The sequence below is a fragment of the Anopheles cruzii genome, chromosome 2, assembly GCF_943734635.1.
Source record: "Anopheles cruzii chromosome 2, idAnoCruzAS_RS32_06, whole genome shotgun sequence".
Taxonomy (NCBI): Eukaryota; Metazoa; Arthropoda; class Insecta; order Diptera; family Culicidae; genus Anopheles; species Anopheles cruzii.
Genome location: NC_069144.1, coordinates 37,420,629 through 37,439,900, shown reverse-complemented (window position 1 = coordinate 37,439,900; position 19,272 = coordinate 37,420,629). Strand labels below are relative to the sequence as shown.

At 50.3% G+C, this 19,272-nt stretch overlaps 5 protein-coding genes across 5 annotated transcripts; 2 read left to right on the top strand and 3 right to left on the bottom strand.

Moving 5' to 3' along the window:
• Window positions 1–22: 22 nt before the first annotated feature.
• Window positions 23–6,430, bottom strand: LOC128279000 (uncharacterized). Its single transcript, XM_053017722.1, has 13 exons — window positions 6,101–6,430; window positions 5,896–6,026; window positions 5,594–5,699; window positions 5,418–5,514; window positions 4,358–5,350; window positions 4,135–4,270; window positions 4,002–4,065; window positions 2,148–2,449; window positions 1,993–2,083; window positions 1,840–1,936; window positions 1,124–1,771; window positions 264–1,033; window positions 23–185 (listed from the first exon to the last, which is right to left on the bottom strand). Exons 1-13 carry the CDS (start codon window positions 6,319–6,321, stop codon window positions 23–25), a joined length of 3,819 nt encoding a protein of 1,272 aa, XP_052873682.1. The 5' UTR covers window positions 6,322–6,430.
• Window positions 6,431–7,996: 1,566 nt separating this feature from the next.
• On the bottom strand, window positions 7,997–9,608 carry LOC128268908 (vacuolar protein sorting-associated protein 4-like). Its single transcript, XM_053006205.1, has 2 exons — window positions 9,378–9,608; window positions 7,997–9,272 (listed from the first exon to the last, which is right to left on the bottom strand). Exons 1-2 carry the CDS (start codon window positions 9,511–9,513, stop codon window positions 8,086–8,088), a joined length of 1,323 nt encoding a protein of 440 aa, XP_052862165.1. The 5' UTR covers window positions 9,514–9,608; the 3' UTR covers window positions 7,997–8,085.
• An 811-nt stretch (window positions 9,609–10,419) lies between these two features.
• On the top strand, window positions 10,420–13,369 carry LOC128268907 (zinc finger and BTB domain-containing protein 18-like). The gene is made up of 6 exons (XM_053006204.1): window positions 10,420–11,171; window positions 11,263–11,389; window positions 11,457–11,553; window positions 11,615–12,592; window positions 12,669–12,972; window positions 13,041–13,369. The coding sequence occupies exons 1-6, from the start codon at window positions 10,466–10,468 to the stop codon at window positions 13,187–13,189; spliced, it is 2,361 nt and encodes a 786-aa protein (XP_052862164.1). The 5' UTR covers window positions 10,420–10,465; the 3' UTR covers window positions 13,190–13,369.
• A 720-nt stretch (window positions 13,370–14,089) lies between these two features.
• LOC128278999 (histone-lysine N-methyltransferase, H3 lysine-79 specific-like) lies at window positions 14,090–17,049 on the top strand. The gene is made up of 6 exons (XM_053017721.1): window positions 14,090–14,153; window positions 14,286–14,807; window positions 14,919–15,096; window positions 15,296–15,392; window positions 15,519–16,787; window positions 16,879–17,049. Exons 1-6 carry the CDS (start codon window positions 14,090–14,092, stop codon window positions 17,047–17,049), a joined length of 2,301 nt encoding a protein of 766 aa, XP_052873681.1.
• A 626-nt stretch (window positions 17,050–17,675) lies between these two features.
• LOC128267434 (pyrimidodiazepine synthase-like) lies at window positions 17,676–18,978 on the bottom strand. The gene is made up of 3 exons (XM_053004266.1): window positions 18,412–18,978; window positions 18,216–18,337; window positions 17,676–17,746 (listed from the first exon to the last, which is right to left on the bottom strand). The coding sequence occupies exons 1-3, from the start codon at window positions 18,961–18,963 to the stop codon at window positions 17,716–17,718; spliced, it is 705 nt and encodes a 234-aa protein (XP_052860226.1). The 5' UTR covers window positions 18,964–18,978; the 3' UTR covers window positions 17,676–17,715.
• Window positions 18,979–19,272: the final 294 nt, after the last annotated feature.

The following is a 19,272-nucleotide window of genomic DNA, read 5'->3' as shown; positions in this document are numbered from 1 at the left end:
TCACCAAGGCAAGCACACCATTTCACTTCCGGACAGACGCAAACTGTTCCATATAGAGGTGCGGGTACAGCTCAGTGTGCCTGGTTAGAATATGACGCACCCAGTCATACTCAGTGTTAAGCCCCAGTTTGCACAGGTCACACTCCAGCATGGTGACCACCCGCCGCTGAAAAATGATAGAAAATGGGTGATAAGAAACGATGGGAAGTAGTGATAAATTGGTATACAACTGAAAGAAACTTGCTACCTTTTCAATTTTTTTGCGGCAGAGAATGTTTGTGTCGTTGCCGTGGACCTGCACTACATGCTGGATCCAAACGTCCGCCGCAGTAAACCGAAAACTGCACAGCTTACATGTCCAGGACGTGTTGGTCGCGTTGGCTGCTTCCGAGAGTGAAATATTGTGTGCGTCCAGCCGGGACATATCGTGATTTGCATCGATTCTATGTGGCTCCCCTTCAGCGATGCTTTCGGGGGTTTCGTAACCATTTCGATGGGTCCACTGTCTGATGGTAGTTTGGGCATTGAAGAGTGTTGTGGCTGCTTCCAAGACTGCTGCATCCGGTTCGCTCAGCTCCCTCTCGCCGCGTATCGTTTGTTCCTCCAGCGGTAGTGCTCTTACTGGATCCAGTTCTGCCGGTTCGAGTTTCACAAAGGACGGGTTAGGCGGTAGAGATTCTGGCTTGTTGACTCCATTTCTGATCGGTTCCGTGGGCTGCTCATTTTGATCTTCATTGCTGATGATTAACCCTTGTTCCTCGTTGTCATCATCCGCGATACTTCCATCGGGATCATTCTGGGTCACATTGCCACCGCTCCCCATTACATTACCCTTACCCTTATGGCCAGGATCGACGACGTCGTTTTGTTTCCCCCTTCTGTCCTCCTCCTCCCCCTGCTCTTCTACGTCTTCGAAATCATTTTCGTAGAACTCATTCGTAGAATGACTCGAAGACTCATTTTCATCGTCGCCGGAGTCCTCATTTTCATCGTCACCGGAGTCCTCGTCTTCGTCGCAGGAGTCATCGGAGTCCTCGTCGTAGCCAAAGTACTTGTCGTAACCGTAGTATTTGTCTTCGTGATGTGAGTTTGTGTGTAGTTGCCCGCGAGATGAGTTGCCAGCGTCCTCGTCCGATTCATCACGATCATCATGCGACATCGTTGGAGAGTCGTCTTCATCGTCATCTGAATTGGACATCAGGAGGTCTCTGCCAATTGCCGAGGATACTTCCATCATTTCCAAATCACTGAACGTATCCTCAATGACAGGGGGCCGGGGCCGCTTTTTTCTAGGTGGCGATCCTTCCAGATGCACTGCTTCGTAAGTATTTCGCCGTTTGGCTTCGCCACGTGACTCCGATCCCCGTACCGACGATTCTTGTGTTTCCAGCATTGGTTCTTGCTCTTCCTCGGGCTCTTGCTCATCCTCGGGCTCTTGTTCTTCCTCGGGCTCTTGCTCTTCCTCGGGATCTTGGTTTTGTTCTTGTTGTTGCTTTTCCTCCTTCCGCATGCCCTCAGTCTGGGCCCTGTTCCCCGGTTTTGGACGTTTCTTCGGCTCACCGCGACTTTCGCTCCAGAACCCTTGAATCTTGAGCAGGGTTCCGCAGCGCCATACTTCATCGAGGATATCGCTCCCAAGGCACACTTTTCCGGTGTACATGTACTGCAGCAGCATTTGCATCGAAGTCGGTGAAATATCCAATGGCAACATAATGGCCAACGAACCCGCCAATGTTGTCGGTGTTAGCTTTTCGAATATGGTCGAAAAATACTGCGCAAGTTGGAAGCCAAAATATGATTACAAGGGAACAAACAAATTCTACAGGGTATTCCCCTTACCGAGCTCAGGTTAGCCAAGATGAACCGATGGGCTGGCATCATAACGGTGTCGCCGTCGTGACATGCGATTAGTGTAACGTCCGTCAGCATGTGATTACTAACAAACAAAGCTCGATGAAGCAATTAATAGCGGACATTTAGTAAGTATCATACCTGTACAGTTTAAACAAATAATCTTCCATCCTCTGCTGATGATAGAGGCCCTTGATTTCGTATTGTCCGGGTTTACCTTTGCGTGAATTATCTAAAACAGGGACGGAGCAGAGTTAGCACCAGCCAATCATCCCCACACGTAGGCAATTGCATACCTGTGTTTGACGTGGGTTCGATCGTTGCTTCGATAGTTGGCTCCATGTAGCTGCAGGATGGGACATTGTTGGGATGTTGCGGTTGCTGTTCCGGTTCCGGTTCTTCCGGCGGTTGCTCTTGTCCCTGCTCAGCCTGATCCACTGCGCCACCCGTCCCATTCACTAGCTCTTCGCCAGCGCCATTGTCGTGCAAATACTCCTCATCTAGGTGTTCCTCGTTTATGTACTCGGACTCCGCCGGGAGATCGGGCACTGGCAATGGGGCCATTCCGTTCGTTTGCGGCGCACTGCCTGGTGGCACGCTTCGTGGACGGTCCGGTAAGGTAAATTCCATGAAGTTGCCGATCTTAAAAAACAACGGCCATGTCGGTGCCAAGCCGGATGCGTGTGCAATCGCAGCTTCCTTCCTGTGTGTGGAAAGACAGTCCAAGTATTAGCTCCGGAAGGAAGAATTGCAGTTGCTGCACAACTTACTTAAACTTGACGGCCAGATTCTGTATGCGACCGCGTACATCTTCAATGGTCGCCCTCACTCCTGAACGAATTAAATCGTCCCTCATGCGAGCGTAGATTTTATCATGGGTACGGGTTGTCTTTAGTTCATTATAGTACTGACTCCAGATGCGAACCAAAAGCTCCAGGCTAGTCATCGACCAGCGATTCTTTTTTTTCGTACCGCTGCGCGTAGCACTCATTTTGCTCCCGTATCTTTTGTGACTGCAAATTACAGCTTACTAATAGAAACGTTTACTTTTTGACGAACAGGACAAATAATAGTTAACTTTTCTGCGTAACAACATAAACATTTAATGGCCAACGCTCAGTGACAGCACGGTCGACGAACAAAAATACTATACACGCCTTAACGTCAAACCGGTCATCGGCGCCATTACTGTTTTTTGCGTCCTTATTGTACAATAAACAAAATACCACAAGGTGATTCGTCAAACTATTCCTGCGCCGAATTAGTTTTTTTCGATATAATGTTGGGCTTTCATTGAAATTGGCGCAATAATGGCACCGCTAACTCCGCTGTACATTTTTTAAATATTGGGTTGTAAGAATTAATCATACTGATCGTAGATCCATGTTTCAAAGTTGGTTGAAATTTTTTTTTCTTTAACTGCTACTCAACATAATCACAAAGAACCATCAAACCTGTTTCCTGTTTGGTTCTTCGTAATTTTCCGAACCTTCCACTGCAAAGCGCATGAAGAGTATGTTTCCCGACTTGACTGGCCACCCTTAAATCATTTCCAAATAAGAATTGTACGAAAATTGAACGCAGGGCTTCTTTGCGGCCACTTTCGCCTCATTTCTTTGACGGTTTAATCAAGCCGCTAAGCCACCGTTGCTGGGAACGGGGTCGAACGATCTCTCGTCCCCTTATGAACTGCCGTCCAGCAACACCTGCTCGTTTCGTACACCTGCCCGCCGATGCCGACACCAAAAACACATTCACAAACGCTCCTGGTTGCAATTAAATATGATCCGCTGGATGCTGCCAGCCGTTTCTTTATTGGACACGTTTTATAGAAATAAAAAATATATAATAATAATAATAATAATTAGACCCGTATCGTGAAACAAATAAAATGAAGTTTTTGACAGGGGTGCAGCGTGGGTTCTACTCTTTTCCGCCTTTACTATTAGGTCCTACACACTGTTACACTAAGGCTTACGTTTATATAATTATCTACTCGTAACTGTTGCGTGATCTGCTGTTTTGCTACTAATATAGAAGCGGCATCATTCATAGCCAGTTGGGTAAAACAAAAGTAAAAAAGGGAGTATGCAATCGGAAAACTGAGTCGTGGGTAGCGTGCTTCTACTAACACATCGCACATCGTACATTAATCGATCGAGTTCGATGATGCTATGGAACGTATTTTGCTCATGTTGGGCAGAAGTTCTTCGGCTAAAAGAAAGAACAGTCGATGCGTTAGCTAAGCACCGGGTCATAGGACGTTTGCTGCGGGGCTGTTACCCGAAAATTGGGCCATTTGTTGCTGAAATTCAGCCGTACGTTCGGTGTGCGTGTGCAACACGTGCTGCGCCCAATCGGCGGCCGAGAAGAAGTATTTGTTGCAAAAATCGCATCGCATCGAATTTGGTGGATTTTCCTGGAGCAGCAGGATGTTCAGAGAAAAATGAATTGTATAAAATGTGGTCGCGCTGATCCATTCGCGCCGATGATCTCAATCGCTTACCTCGTCTGTCATCCTGCTTCGCTTGCGTAGCACCTCGGCCGCATCGCCGTGTAAGCTGATAATGTGCTGCAGTAGATCGTCGGGATTAGTGAAGCAGGCGCTGCACAATTCACAGTGCAGCGACGACTGTGGCGTCGGTTGCTGCGATGTGTGAGACGTTGGCTGCTGCTGGTGGGACTTCGGATCGTCGGGCAACTGTTGCTGTTGATGATGCTGCTGCTGCTGTTGTTGTTGTTGCTGCTGCTGCTGCTGCTGTTGTTGCTGTTGCTGTTGCAGTTGCAATTGTTGCTGTTGCAGTTGCTGCTGTTGCTGAAGTTGCGCAAGCTGCTCGACCAACTCGGCGGCCTGCATCGGTTGGTTTGTCTTTCCCTCACTCTCGCTGGCCTTCGCTTTCACTTCATCCGGCAAGATCATCACGTCCTCGTCTGAATCATTATCGTCATCCAGGTCATCCCATTCATTCGGTTCCTGCTTCACGTCCGAAACGCTGCTGAACAGTGCCGCCGCACCGTGAGCCATCGCGCGCATCGAGCTCGCATGCAAATCACGTTGGATCGCCGCTATTGCAAGCCGCTTCTGTTCGTCCAGCGTGTCCAGCGCCGAAGTTCCGGAATCGGATGCGACCTCCGAATGCTGATCGGTTTGCATCGACGTTTGCCGTGCCAGCCGGCTTTGGTCGGTGTCCTGCGACGAGCTGCCACCGCCGCCCAGCTTGCGGTGCATCTTTCGTCCATCGGCGCCATTCGTCCGCCGCTTGTGGTGGCCGACCGACGACGAAACGGATGCTTTGTTTTCGCTCCAGAAACCCCGTATCTTCAACAGCTCACCGCAGCGTAACACTTCGTCCACGTTGTACTCCGGCACAGACGACTGCCCCGTGTACATGTACTGCATTAGTATTTGCATCGTCTGATGAGACACGTTCGCCGGCAGCACGATGTAGGTGTTGGAGTTTTGCGGTACATTCAGCTTTTCAAAAATGTTTGCAAAGTACTACCAAAGGGAGTGCATTCGGGGGGTTAATAGATCGCACGAAAGCATAATGCCACCAGCTACTTACCATACTGAAGTTTCCAAGAACCATTTTGTGTGCTGGGATAGCGAACGTCTCTCCCTCGTGGCAGGTAACCAAGGTTACGTCCGCATATCGAGGATTGCTTTAGAGAAGATAAAAGGCGATTTGCAATCACGACTGTCCAGTAACCAGCTTCCCACAACTCGCATGTCGAAACTTACAAGTACAGCTCGGTAAAAAAGTTGTCAATATTTTCTTGCCGATAGTTGCACTTCAGCTGGTAAACCTTCGAACGGCCCTCCGCTGGTTCTGCCGCAGGATACGTAGCTTGAATAATCGAAATAATTTTCCACAGTCAGAGGAGGCCAGAACAATGGAAGGTGGTTTCGAACAGTTCTGCTTTGTGCCAGCTCAAATCGCCCATTCTCACACCTCTTAAGCACAACGCGAGCAAGGGCAATTAAATATGGCCTTCCATGACTGAACCGGAGCCACTTGTAGCGCAACGAAGGAAAATGCTCACCTTCCATGCTTTCCTCTTGCGTTTCCGTTGCTTCGTCCAACGTCGTGTCGTTGCTCAGAATATTGTGAATCTTGGCGAACAGTGGCCACTTGGACGGCGAGCCACCTGCTAGAGTTGCCATCGATTCTTTCCTGTGGAACAGGGGGCACCGACCGCGGCATTAGCTTCGGCCCGAACCAGGGGTCGCTCGCGGGGCAATAGTTACCTGTACTTGGCCGACAGATTATTGATCCGGATACGGATATCTTCGACCGTCACCTTGCAGCCGCTCTTCTCCAGCTTGTGCTTCATCTTGACGAAGATGTGGTCGTTCCGGCGGCACGATTTCAGCTCTCTGTAGTGCTCGGCCCACAGATCTATCAGCAGCTCGATCTTCGACATCGACCACCGGTTCTTTTTCTTCTTGTACATCTGGCTGAGCTCCATTTTTGGTGTCGATTCGACGATTAAAACCGTGCCCCCTTTACGCCTTTAGCAGCAGCAGTGCTGTGGGTGCGCTAATTATGCCGTGGGTTTTTTGTGTGACTCTTCCTCTCCCTTTTCCCTTTCTTTTTTTCCTTTTCTTTTCTCAACTTCTCCCCAGAGAACCAAGCGAAGCGTTGCTGCAACATAAACAAAATATGTGACATTTTTTTCTTTTTTTGTCGATGACAGCAGCGCTGTGTTTACAAAGCCATATCGGGTTAGCCATATTTTCTTGCATGAGCAGAAACGCTTCGTGAGAAGCATTTGTAGCTGGAAGCGTTGCTCGGAAAAACACAGGGTGTGAAGAAAAGGCCTTTCCGATCGACCATCTCGAACACTAGTATTTTCCGGTTGTATTCCAAGACGCCCGATAAAGAGAGAGAGAGGACGGAAGATTGAGCATAATGAGAGAAGAGGATACGGAAGCGCGCGAGGATTCTCTGTTTGTTGTTATATGTTTCATCGATTCGAACCGCGATCCTGTGGAAGTAACACACGCGGCAGGAAAAAAAAAAAAAGTAACATTCGCGCTGTGTGTCCTGTGAACGGAGTCGTGTGAATTACGCGGGACGACCCGCGAAAAGTCTACTTCCAAGCGGTGCTTCCCGAGAATCAATTTCATCAATTCATTTCATTTTTAAGAGCAGCAAAAAATCCGTAACCGCCAACTGAATCCAACTTGCGCACCCCGTGGCGATCGTAGGTAAGTGGCAAGGATTTATTTCGCCGATTTCCAGTATCTGGGACTCCAAACTGCCATTCTTCGCCTCGTTGAAACATCTCACTCCCTAAGGCTCGCAGTTGATGCAACTGCTGCGCTGGTTAGTTCAGAGTTCGTTTAATGCTAATCAATTTATCGATCCTTATTCTGGCAGTGAATGTGCAAACGGCCGCCGGCGGGGGTGGGGTGAACTCTTTGATTTTACGCCCCCCGGTACAGGCTTCCATTTAGCTACTGGTGTATTGGTAGATATGGCATTCTGGTATCCCTACTGCTGAGACATGGACTTCCTGCCGAAGTCTCACGCAGCAATATGTTTTAAATTGTTTACTGTAAGAAGTGAATAACTTTAATTTAATTATTTACTCAAACATCCCTATCGCGTCGACCCTAGGATAGGGATTTACGTGGTACTCCAAAATCGATAGGCGGTATCGATTTATTGATTCGACAGTCTGTTGGGCGTTGGGTTTCACCAAAGGAGCCGACGATATCCTTGCGCGCTAGGTGTTTGTTATTACCGGTACGGTTCCCGCGTCGCGGTGCGGTCGATGCAGCATAAGGCTAAACATTGATGGGGAAAGATTTGTTTGTTTGATCAATTTCGCTAGAAAAAGGAACCAGGAACGAGTAAGGAGAACGGGAACACGGCCAGCAATCAATGCTTGGTACGGGAGGTGATGGGAATAATTGATTCACTATTAAAATTCAGCCTCTCAAGACTTTTTTTAATGCAATATTTCCAACACAACGCAATATTGCAGAATATTTGCAGTCAACAATAATTTTATTTTTATTTTCTCAACAAGGGCAAAAAGTATTAACAACTTTTCTATATTTAGTTAAGCGAAAGTATATATTGTCATTAGAAACTGAACTGAATCACTCACAGACCGGTTTTCCATTTGCGCCCTCTAAACCGTCTGACCGTCAGTAGTAGATAGAAGTAACTCCGTTGCTCCGGCTGGTAATGTGTAACGGGAATGCAGCTCGCCCTCTCTCGCCTAGCCTTCCTGGCCAAAGTCTTGGGTGAATTTATCGAGCTTCTTCATGTCGTCCTCGTTTACAGTGGGCTTTGTGTTGGTTACAGATTTCAGCATGTCGGCCATCGTTACGGCGGGCTCGTACAGTTTGTCGCCCGGAACATCGACCCACGTCATCTCGATCGCACCGGGATCGCCAGGGCTACACGGTACCAGCAAATCGTTGCAAATTGTTGTCTTGTCCACCGGCGACGGGCCCGTTACTTGCTTAAAGTGTGTTGCTGTCTGTACCTTCCGGACCGGTATGAAGAGTGCCTCCCGTACAACAATCGAAATGTCCGAACCGGAGAATCCCTCCGTTTTGGCCGCCAGTGACCGCAAGTTTTCCTCCGTCAATGTGTGGGCCGTACTGCCAAGATGAAGCTTAAACATCATGAGCCGGGCAGGTTCATCTGGCAGCGGGATGTAAATACGTTTCTCGAACCGGCGCCGTATGGCGGAATCAAGAATCCAAGGCGTATTGGTGGCTCCTAGTACCAGTATGTCCTCATTGTCGCTGCCGACGCCTTGCATCTGCACCAGGAACTGTGTTTTAATGCGTCGTGCACTTTCGCTCTCGTTGTCCGACCGGGCGGAGCACAGTGAATCTACTTCGTCGATGAAGATGATGCTCGGTCGGTGGCTACGGGCAAGCTCGAAAAGGTTTTTCACAAGCTTCTCCGATTCACCGAGCCACTTCGAGACCAGGTCGGAGCTCGAGACGGAGAAGAAAGTCGAGTTGTTTGCCTCGGTTGCGACCGCTTTCGCTAAGTACGATTTACCCGTTCCGGGCGGGCCAAACAGCAGTATCCCCTTCCAGGGCATACGTTTCCCGGTGAACATATGCGGGAATTTAATCGGCAAAATGACTGCCTCCTTGAGAGCCGTTTTGGCTCCCTCGAGGCCGGCTACGTCGGACCACTTCACATTCGGCTTCTCGACCACGATTGAACCTTCCAGCTTGCTCTGCAGATTCTTCTTTTCCGCATCGTCGGAATCCGAATCGGAGCCGCCGTTCTTCTTGTCGTCCTTCGCGGCCGGTCCGCCGCCATCCTTTACCGGTTTCTTCTTGCCCTTTTTCAAGTACGCCTTCAACTTTTCCGCCCGATCCAGGTACTGGAAGCATTTGGCTCGTATCGAGTCCTTCGCTTTGTCACCCTGCGCTTCATCTGAAAATCAGGAAGCAAGTGGAAACTGAGCACGGGACCTTTGACGAAACAACAACTGTACAGTAATGCGACAAATAAAAGACTTTGTCCCCGCTCGACACTTACATTTGATTGCATGCAGAAAGTACTCAACGCCATGCTCGTACAACCGCAGGGCTTCCTCATAATTCTTATTCCTGTCCTCTTCCGTAGCCTGAGTCACGATGTCGATGGCCTTCTGCAACGTTGCTCCGGCTGCCATTGCAAGGATCGGCAAGGGGGCTCCGATTCCGCGCAACGAAATAAATCTTACCAAAGTCACAGAATACACAGTTTCATGAAGCAACCGAATTAAGAAAGGCACTCCAAACGCCTGCTTTAACTAATTGCTGCGAACGAACAGTATTTGGGTTTGTTGTGCAAAACAAAACTGTCTACACAATTGGTCGGGATGTCTATTGGCAGTACATTGTGTTAGCAGGATATGGCAGCAGCGAAAGGAATGTCTATTCATCTTTTGCGCACAACATTCAAAAATCGTTACCACTGAATCGGTACTTTTTTAGAAACAGATAATAGAGACTCTTTTTTTTGGTTTATTGATTTTAATTAAACATTGAACGTCGCGCAAAAAAGTTTAAAGCTTATGAAGTCGATGCGCTAATTGAACGTAATTCATTCGTAAAATCGAGAAACGAACGGTTTTCGGAAAAATAATTATTTAGTATTTTAGAAAAACGTTGCCAATCAATTTAGGAACATAGAAAATTCCACTCATTCGATCGTTCAAACTTTAGGCATGTTTTGTGCGCTCAGGTGTGCCAACCCATTTTGCAGCTACCTTGGTTTCGTTCTTGTTTTGTGTACAGTTTTTTGTCAAGCGCTGTCAAACTGGTGCAACATGAAAAAGTAATTCAATTCACAGGACTCTAGATTGCCAGGCATTTTCAGTGGAAAACTTATCGACTTGTTGCGAATCAGAGAGTCTTTAAAACCGAACTGTCCCGGTGTGCCAAGCCCCGCACAGCTGGTTCGGTTGGTAAAGTGAGCCAGTTTGTCCGGAATTAGCTCACGCTGTGTGACCTTTTGCTCTGCGAACGCATGGTGTGCTGCGCGGACTGGGGATGTGAGAAAAATCGATAATTTTCAATTCGCTCCTCACGGTTCCAGTTCGGACCGATTGGGTGTGTGTGCACTACTGTGCTGCTAGCAGAATGGCCACCGCGAACCCGCCCGCCTATCACTGCATCGTTTGCACCCTGACGAAGATTCCTTTCGCTTCGTTGAGCAAAGAAAGCCAACAGAAAATCGTTCGCAATGGGCGCCCAACGCCGAAAATGCGTAACCTTACGTCGCGCTGTCTGAATTCCCTTAACCTGAACGTACACGATTGGATGACCGGTTGCGATCGCGACCGGAAGCTCTACTGCTGGCCGTGTCTGCTGTTCAACACGTCCGAGTACGACGTGTGGGGCAAACGCGGTTTTGGTGACTTTTATCGGCTTTCCTTGGCGACGATCGATCATACGAAGGACGTGTCGCACCAGGCGAAGAGCAAAACACTGAAACTGTGGACCGAAACGGCCTGCGAGCAGAGCGACAGCAGTGGGGCCGAGGAAGACGTGGAGTGCATTCCGGAGCTTGACTTTCTCAATGCCTCCGCCTCCGAGCTGGACGAAGAGATAGACGTGAAACCGAACGTTGAGGCGCTGAACGCGGCGATTGGTTTCTCGCAGCATCTGTCCGGGCAAGTGGTGGATCTGTGTGAAACGGCCGAAGATGGCAGTGGAATGGACTTTTCCAGAACTGCGGCAATTAATGCGAACAGTCAGGAGTTGGGAGAAAACAGTCGCACCAGCAACGCATCGTCCAGTGCCGCGGGGCAAGGGACGATGGCGGACGATTTAGCACGTATCTACAGTACGTTTCCCGGTTTAGAGCTAACGCGATACACGTCTTTTGAAGGGTTTATTCCACACACCAGTCATGTTGTGTCCGTTTTCTTTTTCAGAAACCCCTTTCCCCGAAGTAGCGAATCCTATGATGTCACAGTCGGTTCAGAACGGTACGGAAAAGTACCAACTTAAATGGCACTCGCATCATCAGAACATGAACGTTTCGTTGTCCAATCTCTACAAGTAAGTATGACACACCCTATGGACGGGTCCACCAACGGGCTTTGAGCACGGGCATTTCTCATTTTAGAAACGATCGGTACGCCGACGTCATGCTGCTAACGTGCAGTGGGGAAGAAAGCTATGCGATACCTGCCCACAAACTGATACTTGGAACTTCCAGCTTGGTAAGCACCTATCGCAGCCACACACCTGCCTGCGGACTGACGCCTTCTATTTCGCACCCAGTACTTTGCAAACATTTTCGACAAAAACGCAGTACCGACGAATGCGATCACCTACATCGTGCTTCCACCCGATCTGACGCACCGCTCGATGCAGATTCTTATACAGTACATGTACACCGGCGAGTCGACCGTCTCGACGGACATCCTCAACGAGGTGCTGCGCGGCGGAGATATACTGAAAATCCGTGGACTCTGGCGAAACGATTGCTCAAAAACGGCTTCCAATGCTTCCGACGGCAACAAGGAGCACCCGCTGGGTGAATCCGCGAGTCGGTTCGTTAGCCCCGTCACCGTTAACCTGCCGCAGGTGTCCCCGGCACCAGTGTTTGCGTCGGGAACGGGACTGATAAATATTAAGCGTGACGTAGCGATCGATCCGGGCGAGCGACGACGGACCGGGTCCGCCGACGACGGGATCCGACGTTCGTACAAAAATCAGGAAAACATCCTTCACCCGAACGGTGGTGACCCGTCGCAGCAACAAGCGCAACCAAGAAATCATTCCCCACTACCCGGTGAACATTCGTTTCCGGTTCACGAACATCCACGGCGAAGCGCCAAACAAGAAGCAGAGAATGTGGGAAATTCTACACCGAACTCGTCAGCAGGACCGCCCCCGGGGGGTGCATCGGCAATACCGGCGGAGTTGAACTTTCTCAACGTCAAAGCGGAACCGGTCGAGTGGATGGATGTGAGAGCGGGTGAACTGCCCCAGCTTTCCGGTGCGGTGAGCCCCGCTGGCCAGAAGGCAGCCGCCGGGAGCCAATCAGCGGAGCTGCAAGTGAAAGTCGAAGCCGAATCGGGAGCGGACCATTCGCGGCCATCTTCCAGCTCCTCTGCCGAGCAACCGACATACTCACCGTTGACCTGCGAGCTGTGCGCCGAAACATTTACCGTCCCCGGCGAGTGGGTTCGCCACATTGAGGGCCACGGCGATACTTCGCACGCGTTGCCGAAACGCAGGCGACGAACGGAAGAGGTAACGCGTTGCCCGTGTAGAGTGTGGTAGAGTATTTATTTTCTCTTTTACAATCAACATTTACCTTCGTTCGTAGTCCGAAGACGCTGACATAACGGCGGCGCTGCGATGTGACCTGTGTGCGACGTTCTACGTAACACCCGCCGATTGGGTGCGCCATGTTCAGAGTGCGCACACGGAAACGGAACTGGCCATTTCGAACAAACGGCAGGCGTATCCGCGATACGGTGCCACGTCAAACTCCACACACCACCAGTCTTCACCGACGACGGCCGCCGACGACGAGCCGGGTGCGCAGCAGCAGGATAAGCTGTGCACCGTTTGTAATAAATCGTTCCCATCCTGCGCCAGCATGATCGTGCACAGGCGCACGCACACCGGTAGGTGACCGGAAGCGACACACGGGACTGAATGATTAAATATATTTTGTTGTTCCTTCATTTTTTAGGCGAAAAACCATTCTACTGCGACACGTGTAACAAAGGGTTCAACGTTAAGTCGAATCTTCTGCGACATCTGCGAACGCTTCACAACCAGCACGGCGAGCTTCCCGCTTCACCGCACACCGATGCTGCGGACAGTCACGGCTCCGAGTGACGTGGCTGGGGGAAGGGGGTATCGAAACCGGACGGTTAACGAAGCAATTGAACTCTGGTCGGTTGTTTGCTCTTCCTGTGCAGTATCGAAACTTATTTATTTTCTATTAAGGCTTTACTCTGTGTACTGTGTAACACCCCTGAGAAGCATTCTACCCGCATCGAGAACAGGCAGCGAGAGGCGGTTAAGTCATGGCAATATTGTGAAAATATTGTTTCAAATATCTGTTCTTCTCCTTTCTGCCTTTTGTTTTGTAATAAAACGTAAATTATACTGCGAAATGCCTCTTCTCGATTCTGTTTGTCTACGAAAACAAAGAAAGCGATGGCCACCCCGGCCACGGTTGCTATACCTCGGCGGCGGCGGTTTCTGCGTCGCATAAGTTTGCTTTGTTTTCAAAAATTGCGCCTCAAGCCAGCTGCGGAGAAGTGAACCCAGCAGTGTAACCGAGGGGCGCTTGACATTTTCACGTGAGCGAAACAACAGAACTCGCTGCGCTTATAATCACCTTCACGTTTACGTACAACTGCAGGCCGCATTATTTACGACTCGGGTAAAGAACCATTCTTTCCGCGGGCTTCGCATCTGCTCCATTTTGGACGCCATTCCCTAGAAAGTGCACGGCAGTGCGGAGATTAACGACGGTTAGCGGTGAAAGCGGTCATATCGGGGCCCCTTAGCAACGCACGCCCCCCGTGCAAGTGAATCACTGCGGTCGGTGGGAGTCAGCCAGTTTGTGCGTGTGTATGGTGTTACCCTTTTAGTCAATAACCTTCCGCGGCACGGAAAAGAAGAGGTTTCCTTTTCGGCACCGCCACCGCGTTTGACCGTTGTCGAATCCTTGCCCCTCGGCGGGGCACCCTTTCAGTGGCAAGTGGCGACCCACCTGGCAAAACTGGCATGGATAGGCGCATTCATTGGTCGGCCAAGGAGGTCGAAGAAATGATCGAGAGCCTGAAAGAACGTGAGTTGGTGATTACGTTGTCGTTATGGCACCGAATGGTGTACAGCTGGCTCGTGGCGGGGGGGTTAGGAAACCGAAAAACTAATGCGCGGCGCTTTGCTGCGGACGCGACTTTGGTCTGTTTTCTTGCAGGTGAAATCCTGTGTCAACCGGAAGGGAAGCAGCATCGCGCGCCCGATGCCTTCAAGGTCGTGGCGAACGATATGCGTCGGAAGGGTTTGTTTCGTTCGCCGGAACAAATCCGCGCCAAGCTTCGCATCTTGCGGAAGGACTACTTCAAGGCGCTCCGGTCCGGCTCGAAGATTCAGTACCAGGCGTGCGAATATTTTACCTCGCTGCACGATCTTTTCACCGATGCGCAACGCAAGATGGAGGACAGAAAGATTCAACAGCTGCGCCGTCTAAAACAGCTGCAGCATCAGCAGATGCTGCTCCAGCTGCACCAGCAACAGCAGCAACTACAGAAACCAGAGCAACCGCAGCAAAAGCAGGAAAAGCAACCGTTGCTGAGCAACAATAGCAACGCCGCTATCAGTAACCATCAACGGGCGCAGCAACAGAACCACCGGACGTCGGCAACTAGGACTAAAGCTAGCAGAAGTAGTAGTGTGTCGCACAGTGTCGAGAGCGATGTACAACAGCCGGCCACGGTTGGTGTCGTGCCGGTCGCGGCTCATCCCGTGCCGCCGGCGGTTCGTCCCGTGCCGCCGGCGGTTGGTCCCGTGCCGGCGGCGGTTGGTCCCGTGCCAGTCGCGGTGAGTCCAGTGTCGGTCGCGGTTGGTGCCGTGCCGGTCACGAACGATCCCTGTAGTACATTCAATGGCAGTGTTAGTGTGCAGGGGCCGGCCCCGACGGCTCCACCGGAATCGCTGCCGGACAAGTACCATCTCAAGCTGAACGAGTACTTACCAAGTCTAAACACTTCGCTGGCCAATCTGTGCAAGTGAGTAATCAGTGTGGACCATGTTGTCGTGTCGGTGTGATGTGGTGCTATGCAATCGGCCAACAGGCAGCTGCACCGAGCGAAAGCACAATCAATCACACAATCAACCGATCGCCGAATCTACAATCAATTGCCTTTACTTTTGTTTCGTTCCTCAATTCCGTCCGCCGTGTTCGCTGCAACCCTTCGCTGATGCCAGAAACGAACGATATGCGGACGTTATGTTGCTGGTTTGCAATGACGAGGAGCACATCTCCATTCCCGCCCACCGGCTCGTGCTGGGAACGTTCAGTTCGGTACGTGTGGTAAATCCCATCCGATGACCTTCGATCTGTAAATGCGTTTCCTAATCGTTCACTTCACGTGTTTCTCTCTGTTTCCCCATGCTCCCGCTTCTCTTTTGGGTTCCTTTTCCTTTGCAGTACTTCGCCACCATCTTCGAGCGTACCGCGCACATGGCCCCGCAAAGTATGATGTACATCGTGCTGCCGCCGCTCGTGACACGGTCCGCCGTCCAGAGCCTTCTGCACTACATGTACTCGGGCGAGGCGATCGTGCCGACCGACAGTTTGGGCGATGTGATGCTCTCCGGTGAGCTGCTGCGCGTTCATGGCTTCTGCAAGAGCAAACCGCCGGGCATGTTGTCACAGAAGGCGCCACCGTCTCTGACCTCCGTACCGTTGATGTCGGTGACGCGAAATCTGACCCTAAACCATACGGTGCAGGAGGAAGTTCGGCCGCTGACGATACCGGTCATTGCAGCACCCGTCATCGAGCAAGCGGAACCGGAGGGACCGCAGCAGCAGCAGCAGCAGCAGCTGCCACCGTTGCAACCACCTGTCATCGAGAGGCCTCCATCGGTATTGGAGCGAGATCGTGAAAGAGAACGCGAACGTGAGCGAGCCCAAGAACAGGAAAGAGAACGTGAAAAGGAGCTTGAAAAAGAACGTGAAAAGGAGCTTGAAAAGGAACGTGAAAAGGAGCGTGAAAAGGAACGTGAAAAAGAACGGCAACGCGAAAGAGAACGGGAGCGCGAACTGGACAGAGAGCGGCAGCGTGAGCGAGAACGCGAGCGACTCCACAACCTGGAGCGAGTTCCGGTGAACGAGCTCGAGGAGCTGGAAAAGTTTGCACCCTGCAGGATACTGGCCGATACCGAACTGCTCGAAGTGAACGGAGGATCAGAAGCGATGGCGGAGGATCACGACAGTGACCGCGATTCACGTTCGCCGACTCCCCAGCCGGTGGTTTTGCGGGAGAAAAATAAGCCAAAACTAGACATCATCGAGAGCTTGTGTAGCATCGAAACGACAACGTCGGACGAATCGATGCTGGAAATTGTAACAAACGGACCGGAATCGTCACCGTTCAGTAACCGTGCACAGAACAGCCCGAGAAGTGCGCGAAGCAGCCCCCGGCTGGAGTCTATCATCGAGTCGGATAGCGAGGATCTGGACTTGCCGAACAGTGGTGACATTACATTGCAGCTGGTTCCGCGACCCGGGAACGATCCGCTGGACGATCCGCATCATGTCAGCACGTCCGTCGATCACCTGGTGTACTCCCCGCTCAGTTGCCAGCTGTGCAAAGAAACGTTCTCGACACCGACCGACTGGGTGCAGCATGTTTACGGTCACTGCAACGATGACGCGTTACGAGCAAAGCGAAGGCGATTATCGGTGAACAATAGCGTAGGTTGCGGGTGGTGGTGGTCGTAGATATTGAGCATCTCGAGCATTGTGCTAATCGAGTTTTTCTTTCTTTCGGACGGAATCTTTGCAGAGGCTCGGCGATGACTCGGCGCTTCGGTGCGACATGTGTTCGTCGTATTTCAGCGATACCAACGATTGGCTTGGGCACGTCGTTGTTGCGCACGAGGACTGCATGAACGATTGTCTCATGTCGCTACCGTTCAACACGTTCGAGGGAAAAGTGAACTTTCCTGCGATTTGAGTCTAAAGAGTCTGGAGCACGTATGGCGTAAGCTTGATCTACTGTAGATTTACGCTAGGTTTACACGCTAAGAGTATATGTATCGTATCTGTGCCGCGGATACAGGAATCGTTGAGGCGTACGGTCGTGGCACGGGATGGATCCACGACCGGACCGGCAGTTTAATTTTATTGTACACAAGCATCATGTAATTTAATAGAATCTTACAGTAAAACTCAATCAGTAAAACTAGTGTGTCGTGGTCTATTGTCTATTCGAAACGGTTTATCATTAGCTTTTCTTTTCGTGATGCGATTATGAGCTTTGACGTAACCGTGAGAGCACCCTTTGTGCTGTCAGTTGTAATGTTTACATTTTTTAAAGTTCCGCCTATTTTGCGCGTCCCAACAAACTGACAGCATTGAGTGGCTTGGCCGCGCATAACAGCATAACATTTAAAAAAAAACTGTACCTGTAATCAAACAGAAAGTTCGCTCGTTTAAATTACTGACCATTGCAAAAAAGGTTTATTTTGTTTAGCACAGCATGTATTTCAAATGTAATCTATATCGTTGTCATCCGAAAATAAAATAATTAAATGTGAATCACACAGAGGTAATGTTTTTTGCATTGATCACTAGCAAACGAAAGAAGAATATTGAGAGCGCGCTGCTGTTGCCCTTTACTTCATTCCAGTCGAGGTCGTTTGGCATCGTTACTGTAAAACAAGAACTTATTTGTCGTTAACGTGGCTATGGAAAAAGAAAGAATGTAAAACTGTGAGAAGGAAGCAGCTACTGAAGCTGTAGCGCAAAGGGAACGATTGGGTTAATCCGATGAAAGCCTCCCGAAAGCATAAACACACATTGTACGCATTTGTTAGGAGCAACCCGTGGAATGGCACAAAAGAAAACACAGAAACATACGCACATACAGTGTACAAAGGATGAACTTGGATTTACTTCAATTTATTGGAACCCTATGAACCCCCTGGGGGAATTATCCCATCGGAAAGGGAGGGTCCCCGAACGCAGACATGTTTTAAAGGCTTCTGCATGGATGCCTCTTACTGATAAAGGTGTTAGTAATACGCAAGTCACCAGGTGTGGCATGATGTTGCACTCATTCGCAGATAAACAGCCGGTGCACCGGTGCGGCTGCCTTGGAATGAACGCTGAAATGCTTACGCTAGGATATCGTAGTTGTTTTCTCCGTTCTTGCGGCTCTGCAAGAATTTCGTGTGGTTTTCGGTCGATATGAACGACTCCTTGACGGCCTCGTCCTTTTCCATCAGGTCCCGCCACGTTAGCTAGCGTTAATGGAAAGTGAATAGGCGTAAAGATTTCGTTTCCGTCACTCTCGGTAGCGTTCGCTCTGACTTACCAGCTTCCCGAAACGCTCCTTGTCCAATTCGTACTTGTCGCCGAGCGCGAATTTTAGCAAATCAACACGCTCACACCACGGCCAAATCATGTAGTCGAGCATACCCGGCTTATCACCGCCGAAGTATGGTGTGGCGCGTGTTTTCAGTTCCTTCTCGAAAATGTCCAGCCCGCTCCCGAACTCGGTGATGGCACCGGGCGGAATTCCGTCGGTGGAGAAGAGGATACGGTAGTACGGCGAAATGACCGCCCCGTTGAACCGTTCGATCAAGATACGGTCCTGCGCTTTACGGAACGGATCGGTTGGGTAGAGCTTCCGCTGCTGGGCCGAATAGGCCTCCTCGATGTAGTCAGCAAGCACTAGCGATTCGTAGAGTGTGACCGCATCCTTGCCCGGTACCTCTAGGGCGGGCACCTTGCCGAGTGGATTCTTGTCGAAGTACCACTCGGGTTTTTCGCTCAGATTGATGAAGATCGTGTGGTACGGGATTTTCTTCGCATCCAGTATCAGGTGCACCCGCTGGGCGTAGGGACAGAAACGCATCGAGTACATCCGCAGTTTACCATCGTTCGGCAGTACCGGAGGTGTAGAACCTAACAGATAAGAAAGAAGCAATCAGTACCGCAGCGAAATAATTAGCAATGTTTACCGGACTGACCGAAAAAAGCTTATCTACCACGATTAGAAAAGGCTAGCCAACATACGGGTGCCGACCGATTTTGCCACTCATTGTCTTCCACTATCGGAAGCCAACTTCAACGGGCTATGATATGAGGTAAGCAATACCTCATCGTTGGCCGGTTGATGACATCAGCGCACTAAATATACCTCATCGATGGTGGCAAAAGAAGTATGGAGGCT